Source organism: Mytilus trossulus, chromosome 2 (assembly GCF_036588685.1).
Source record: "Mytilus trossulus isolate FHL-02 chromosome 2, PNRI_Mtr1.1.1.hap1, whole genome shotgun sequence".
In the NCBI taxonomy this organism is placed as follows: Eukaryota; Metazoa; Mollusca; class Bivalvia; order Mytilida; family Mytilidae; genus Mytilus; species Mytilus trossulus.
In genome coordinates this window covers 100019602-100028376 of record NC_086374.1, presented here as the reverse complement: position 1 = coordinate 100028376, position 8775 = coordinate 100019602, and the positions used below count along the sequence as shown (strand labels likewise).

At 32.3% G+C, this 8775-nt stretch overlaps 1 protein-coding gene across 1 annotated transcript; it reads left to right on the top strand.

Moving 5' to 3' along the window:
• Positions 1-605: 605 nt before the first annotated feature.
• LOC134705588 (beta-1,3-galactosyltransferase 5-like) lies at positions 606-3536 on the top strand. The gene is made up of 2 exons (XM_063564310.1): positions 606-659; positions 2425-3536. The coding sequence occupies exon 2, from the start codon at positions 2431-2433 to the stop codon at positions 3445-3447; it is 1017 nt and encodes a 338-aa protein (XP_063420380.1). The 5' UTR covers positions 606-659; positions 2425-2430; the 3' UTR covers positions 3448-3536.
• The last annotated feature ends 5239 nt before the right edge of the window (positions 3537-8775 follow it).

The window sequence follows — 8775 nt, the reverse complement described above, 5'->3', positions numbered from 1 at the left end:
TGAATTTTTAGTTGCTATTATTCATAAGAAAATATTTTTGAATTATAGATTATTCGAATGTTAAACATATTTTTTTTTCGTAATATATAAAAACAAATGCATATCTGATTTCAAATGATTTTTTTAATAAATCCATGTTAATATTTAGAATTTTAAAGATTCATGATATCTTTGCTAATATCATCCTAAGACAGCTTCGAGGAGAGGTCTGAGATATGTCCTTAGATGGTGTCAAGAGAATAAAAAAACATGTCTAGAGATATATTTTGTGTTTGTATTTGTATTGCATATACCGGCTCTAAATAAAGCTTTATGTCTTATTATAGCTCCGTTAAAACCGGCCCGATCTTCTAACAACTTAAGACTCATGTTACCTATCGGTGTAAAATCATATCGAAAATTGTGATCTTTATGGTCAAGAGATGTTATCTGTATAGTACTTCAAAAACTATTTGAATGTATGTTCATGTTTGTAGCTTAGTATTAGTATCATTTACTAACCAGGTGAGTCGTGTAAATTCTATTGTTAAATGTTTTGCATGCTTGAAAAATATTTTTAAAAAGTTGATATTATCCACTTAACGTTGTTTAGTTTTACAACTTATTCAGTTGTGACAGATTTTGACTGTGGTGTCGTGTATGAATCTGCGTTCAAAAAGGTAGATATGCTTTTTTTCTTTAAGTATAAATTATAAATGCAAGAAAACTGATAAATATACTGATCAATAAGTAGAATTAAGGTTGACATTGCATTTATTGTATAGGTTTGGGGTGAGTTTTGATATCATAATGAAACAATTAATAAGATTGTTTAAGAGTAAAAAAAACAACCTAACAAATTTCAACGGAAAAACAAATTAGGATACGACGTTTAATGCTATCCAGTCGTATACATGAATTAGTTGGGCGTTGACTTTGGTAATTTTAACCATGAACTTTTGTAAAGAAACGGACTGCGTTCAATGGCTGATTAGACATATTCTAGTTATAATATGACCCAGTTTAGACTAGTTTTCTCTTTAGAAATTATACGGAACATTAGATTAAACATAATAAAACAATAGATTACACTCTTTGATTTTCTGTCGGTTTTTATTCGTGTAAAATGTATACATAAAAAAAGTTCTATGTATATTATCTGGCACCAAATGTTGCCCTATGGTCGATGGTATTATCAGCTCAGTAGCCATTTCTTCAGTACTGACGTGATTTATAACAAACCGTTCTAAAATTGTCCGTGTAACTCTCTCAGGCAGTGTTGATCATAGATGAATTTGACTATTTTCAGGTACTTTTGATCAGATAGCTCTTCAACTGTTTTGTTTATCATATATGCTTGGCCTTAAAATATTCGGCTTTGAGCGTTCCTAATGAATGTAAATCGAGAAAAGCGCTTCGGACGTAATACATTAGTAACGGTTTGTATTCAACAAATGCAGTAGTTTGCAAATAGTCCGTTTCTAAGTGTGCAGGTGTTTGTGTTTGTAGCAGTTTAATGTTTCTGTTGTTCCTTTGTTTACCTCTTATAGATGACGTGTTTCCCTCGGTTTAGGTTTGTGACCCGCATTTGTTTTCACTTAATCAATTAATATGTATCGAACAGCGGCATCCTTTATCACATACATGAACTCGTTTATGATACACAGTGTTGGTTTCTTTTTATATTCAACAAATGCAGAAGTTTATAAATAGTACGTTTCTATCATATGTATGTTGGCGTTATTTTTTGTAGCATTTCAGTGTTTCTGTTGTTCCGTTGTTTTCCTCTTATAGATGATGTTTTTTCCTCGGTTAAATATAAAAATAACAGGAAACAATCAGACAAGTTCTATCAGGAAAAACGCAAATTTTGAAACAAGAGTACAATTGTTTTGTATTTTAGAAGAAAGGAGATGTGGTATGGTTGCCAATGAGACAATTTACCATTAGATACCTATGGACGTGGATGCAAGCAACCGGTAAAGTTCCCCATACAGCCTTCAACGAAAAAAGCCGATATCGTACAGTCAGTTGTAAAAGGTTCTACATGTAATAATTAAATCGATAAACCAATATCCTGATTTATGACATATAAAGCCACATCATCAAACGACAACCACTGACCATCAGGTTCCCGACTTAATAGAATAGGTGCAAACAAATGCAGAAGGTTTAAACGTTTTAATTGGTACCAACCTTCACCCTTTCCCAAAACAATAATGTAATAAGTATGATTTAAAAAATTTATATTATTGTTAATTAAGAGAAACCTGTCTACCTTAATCTGTCTTGGATTCTCATCTGGCCACACAAACATGTTCTTTTTGTTATAAATACATGTTCCTAGCGAATATTGCTACTTTTTGTCTTTTGAATCCTCTTTGCAAAGAAAGGGAAAATTGTCTCAGTGACTAAAACATTTACAATTTTGTTTCTTTTTTATAGGGTAAAATGAGGACAATGCGAATATCTAGGAAAAGGGCAGTAGCAGTTTTCCTCATCATAAGTGTCTTAATATTTACCTACACCATGACTTTTGGAAACACTCTAATCGTTGAAAGGAAAGACTCCGAAAAATATATCCATTACAACAACGCTGAGAAGATGTTGGAACCAGGGGATATCAAATATTCGATAAATAATAAAAACATCTGCAAACAACACCATTTGGTATCATGCATTGTTCTTGTCCATTCGGAAGTAACACATTTCAATCGACGTTTGGAACTCAGGAATACCTGGTTGAATTCAACGTTTTACAAAAGGAAAGTTGTCAAAGTGGTTTATTTAGTTGGAACTGTTAATGATGAAACCCTAACAAAGAAACTTGTGAAAGAGAATAGACAACATGCAGATGTTATACAGGGAAATTTTATTGATACGTTTCGTAATTCGACATATAAAGGATTCATGGGAATAAAATGGGTGAATGAATACTGCTTGAATGCTGAAGTTGTTATAAAAACTGATGATAATGCTTTTATCAACTTGTTTCTGTTTTTTGAACAGTACTTTAGTCAAATTGTAGACGACGCCTATATAATGGGAGCATATATGCAATCCAGTAAAATAATTCGAGCTAAATCCAGTAGATGGTACGTTCCAGATTCATACCTTAAAGGCAAACAATTGTATCCTTCGCCTTATTTAAGTGGATATGCTGTGTTTTTACCGACAACTCTGATCCCTAGTTTTTACAGGGCTGCTTTATCGTCAGATTTTTTTCCTGTCGAGGATTATTATCTTTTTGGTGTTCTGCCGGCAAAAATTAAAAGTTATAAAAATGGCGTAAAATTTCAATTCTTAGATAACAAAAAATATATGATTGGGAACGAAGAGCAATGGATAAATTGTTATGCCTCCTCAGGTCAAAAATGCAAATTTCTGACACTTTTTACGAGCAGTCATCGTCTTGATATGGAAAGACTATGGTATTCAGTAATCAAAGACAGAAATCTTAGGAATTAGGAATTATTGATCTCGCAAAACAGTAATTCGTCGTTCTCGACAAAACATGTTTATATTTATACATAAGATTATTCTGTTATCAAGCGTGACATGGGATGTTATTATTAAAGAATCTAAACACATTCTTTGTAATTTCATTCAGGTTAACAAAGTGAAGTGGACTTAATGGTCGGTTGTTGTCTCTTTGACACATTGCCCATTTCCTTTCTCAATTTTAAAGTAATTCTCTAAAATGAATTGATATTTTATCAGTGTGGTAATCACAACACTTGGTGTCTTTCGTCTGGAGTCCGTCGTCGTACGTCGTTCATTATCTTTTACAAAAATCTTATATTCTTGAACTACGAGATCTTATTTAACCAAACTTTGTCGTAATCATCATTGCGATATGAAGTTTATAAAAATGTGACCGAATATCTAGCTAATCAACTTATATGGTCGGGCATGGCTAAAATATAACAGAGGAGTAAAATGCGAGTTCTGTCATTTACCTTGAAAGCAGTTAAATGTAAAGAATATCTAGCAACTGTACATTTATATCAAAAAGGTCATTACGATTGTTTAAAAAGATTTATAAACTTACAAATTTTACATTTCTTTTCACTTGTTTTCAATTATATTGCAAACTATATTAAATACATGTAGAAGAAACTTTAAGAATAAGCAATCATCAGCAAGACAAGATTTTTCAGTCGACTTATTTTTGATTTTTTTTACCAATTTTTGTAGGCGTTTTTGCCTATTATCGTAAATACATGACGCAAACTTTTCAAATCAAAAATGATCAAAGAGACTAAATCAGTCGGTTAGGAATTATCCGGTTCCACGTAGGGACAAGTCGTATCAATTTGTTTTTAAATATTGTCTTAACTCAGACCTTATCAGCAAAATCATATACTACGTTTGATATTGAATGTTGTAAAATTAAAGCAATAGTGTACGTGTTAGTTGGATGTAATGAGGATATTTTGTTAAATTCTAAAGAGAATTATTTTTCGTTTAATTAAAAGGTTTTTTTTTCATTGTCATTCAACCCTACAAACAAATAAATTGTTATCGTTGTATTCAATAAAAGTTACCTCTGGTTATGTTTGACCGAGAAAAACCTACGAATTAAAACATTCTAGAAGAGATGACTTGACAATTATTTGTTACACAATATGTTCAAAGCCAAATGAAAACAATGAAAATGCCAATAGGATATCGCAAAGCGATACAGATTACGAAAGGTAATACAGTTGTTTGTTATTAATCTAACGTTGAAATTTAATTCTGAAGGAACACATTTTAATAAAGTGTATCTAAGGAAAAGTTGAAGAAGAATAAAAATCAAATATTTGTATAAACATATTAAAATTCTGTAATGTTTAAGTTTATGAGTTGGACTATGCCTGTAGTATCTTTCGCCTCTTTTTAGGAAAGTAAATTACGTGCCTAATATATAGTATATATGTATCAATGTCAGGTCTTAAAAATAAATAACAGACGAATCGAGCTTAAAAAGACTTCCTTAAAATGCAGGAATTATCCAACGAAAAATAAGCAAGTTTAATTCTATGAAATAGAATGATATAATGATGATTGATGATCTCCATCATATAGATACCAGGATTGGAATTTTGTACTACAGACGCGCGTTTCATCTTTAAAAGACTCATCAGTAACGCTCGATTCAAATTAAGAACAAAGTTGAAGAGCATTGAGGACCCAAAATTCTTTTAAGATTTGCTAAATACATCTAATGTGATAAAAGCGTGCAAAAAAAAAGTTATGCATGAAAGTGAAACATACACTAATAAACGGACATGTCATATTTTTATACCTACATTCAACTCCAAAAGAAATTTTTGGTTTCAAAAAGTTCGACGAACATTTGTTGTATTGATGAATGTGTTAACAAAACCAAACCCGGTATTTATTCATATATTTTCATTTACGAATTTTCCTTATGCATATCCTAGGACGATAGATCTATAGAGAGTTGTTAGATAAGTACATAGCTACTTTCTCACAAATCTTTTCGAACAAAAGTTGATAAATACTATATGTACCGAAATGATGTACCCGAGATGAATGACATACTATCCTCTATCGTTTTTAAGATGAATAGTTGTAATTTTTCCCTGTATACTTTTTTCTAGTATATGTTAACACCTGACAGACGAAAGAATACTTCCTTGTAGGTAAACTTATAGTAGTGACACGAAATAACTTAAGTAGTTATCCTTTGTTGAAAAGACATTGCAATTTGTAGAAAGTTTATGAGGGTTTGGGTGGGGGCGTGGGGGTCCATCATTTCATTGTGTGTTTTTTTTTTTATAAAAGTTGCTTGAACACAATTTTTATTTATTTTGATAATAAGGGAGCTACCGTTTGATTTTTAGTGGGGGGGGGGGGGGCTATGATGAAATTGAATAAAGGTAGGCAAAGAGTATTGAGTAAAGAGAAAAGAGAAAAGGAAGGAAAAATTTGTCTCTTTTTTCCAGTAAAATTGAAATATCTTTTTAACTCCTTGGTGACCTATACTTCTTATTATTTTTCTTTCAAATAAGCTATACTTAAACTAAACTACATGTATTGTAAAATTTCAGCGATTTCTGTCATTTTGTTCTTTCTTTATTTCGATATTACACTAGATGTGTTATTTATATTTTACCTAAATAAAATGTGACAATGGCTTAGCTGTTTCAACATAATGCCAAGGTTATATCAGAAGAAGATAAAAAGGGTACATACAGAATCTCAGTGTAAAATAAGGTGGTGTTAAACATGTAAGCGGGTCCTAAGTCTCTGTGATGAATGTTGCATTACCTGGTCCGCCTGTTGTTGTTTACGAATGTCAGACAATCAATGCTCACGTTACAAATCACCTTAAATCTGAAGAGATTACAATTCATGGGCATGCAATCACTCAAAAGGGAACTCCATATATGGATGCAGTACCCTTTGAAACACAGTGCCCAATATCCCTTTGTCAAACGTTTGTCAAAAAAATTGTTGCATCACATAAATCAACTTACTGATATCATTTTCACGCTGAGACTCCAAGAGTAAAGGGATTGTGTGGTGCATTGATTGTTCGTGCGAAAGAGAGCTTGTTAGTGAAGAACACATTACGATTAAACTGGAATGAAATCAGGACTTTGATGCAGATTTGGAAGTTGTAAAAACGGTATATGGCTTTTATGAAAACAGAAAAAAAATCAACTCTTAGTAACTTTTTTTTATATTTTGACCTATTATATCTGTTTTGTTCACACATTGTTGTCAATATGATGAAATTTGATGCATCTGTCATACAAGTGAGAGGTTTAGCTTGCTAAAAAAACAGATTTAATCCACCATTGTCTACATAAAAAATGCATGTATCAAGTCAGGAATATGACATTTGTTATTCATTCGTTTTATGTGTTAGCTTTTGATCTTGTCATTTAATTAGGGACCTTCCGTTTTGAATTTTCTTCGGAGCTCAGCAATTTTGTGATTTTACTTTTGACAGGCAATGGTTTAGTAATATAATATAAAAGCGCAAAGTGGTCTGATAAATGGACGCGGAAGATATGATTTTGATGAAAATGGTCATAAGCAGGCCCCACTTAATGTGTTTGCTGTGAACAATGACAGCAGTACCAGTTCCAGGTGATAGCAGCGAGACAGTTATCTCCCTTTGTTATCTCTATATATAACATCCCGTTAACAATGATATCCACCGACGGGTTTCACGTTGAACCCCAGATAGCAGATGCATTTATTATAAATGCCGGAGATCGATACGATGTCGTCATTACTGCAAACTAAACCGTAGATAACTAATACATTAAAATAATTACATTAGATGTATGTTTCATTATAATACGTTATTCTGATTGGCTAACTGCACATCACATGTTATTCCGTAAGCAATTGCACTAGACAATAAATCTTATCATTCATGATGACACGAGGTCCCACAATAAAGTGCACAGGTAAATTAAATAAAACTTGATAAAAATCGTGTTTTCATGATCCTAGCTAAGAAATGTAATTATAAGTATTGAATGCTTCTTTTCGTAACTTTATAGGGTTGTAAAAGCGTTGACCGTGCGTACATTTTAAGAATTCTTAAATAAAAACGCTCGAAATAAATCGAAAAACAACATTGGAAGCCATACTTCAGTTTTATGGTGCCAATCAAAATGTACAACTATACGTCTGTTGATGGCGGATGATCGATGTGTTGTGGTGAATTATTTCTTGCCATATTACACAGAAGAATACGATTGTTTACATATTGATAGTTTTAAACTTCCATCTAATACTGACTCTTCTCCATATATCATCAAGGAAAATTCAAAGAATACGTTTCCCCCCAGAATAAAGTCTTTTCAATGTCCTATCATTGGATACAGGTTCATATTCTCAACAAAACATGTTTTGGCTGATCCTGATGATGACAAATTTCCTTGTGAGGAAGCAGATTGCGGCGAACAACATCATTGTTCTTGTATGCATTCTTTGTCTATAAACCAGGTTGATACAGTTCAAATCATTTTTTTAAATGGGACAGGGCATACGTTCTATGTCCTTGAAAATAAGATATGCTTAATATAATAAAAGAACAGGATTAAAACTAGAAGGAAATTCTGAAATCGATGGCTAAAGAGGAACTGACCACACCAACAGTAGACGTAACAATGCTACATGCAGTAATCCAATATGTGCTAACGTAAATGTGCCAGGGATGGAATTGTTAACACCAGTAAGAAGGGATATAATTATTTTTCCAAATGACAGTAATGTCATAACCCGTATAAAAGCAGACATTTCTGGTGTTTGGTTTTAACATTGTCATATATTCATCTTCATGTAATTGACTGAATGGCTATGCTTTTTAATGAATGGTTTCCTCGTCACCCATCACAAACATATAGTTATCTCTCTTTATATAGTCAAATTGACATTAGATTAACATTGCTAACTGCTTATCTTTATTCCTAATAAGTTTCTATATGAAGCCAGCCTCATAATAATAACGGAACAAGTCGGCAAGAAGAAAGGCAAACTTGGTTTCCATTGGAATGCCGACAGTCTGTTGAAAAAAAGTTCTTCAAACGTTATAGTTGTCAATCAAGAAACCAAGCATCTTGATAATGTCAGTTTCTGAGAATTTTATGTTTGAATCAGAGTGAATATAAACAAAGTAGGATTTTTATCCCTCTCTAAGATAAGATATATGTATTTACTTTGGCCATAGAACTGCTGTTTGTATATTTCTATGGGCGTGTGCCTTTTGCACCGATATCTTAAAGTTTCGACTTTACATTTGCGCAGATAGTGCACAGGCAAATT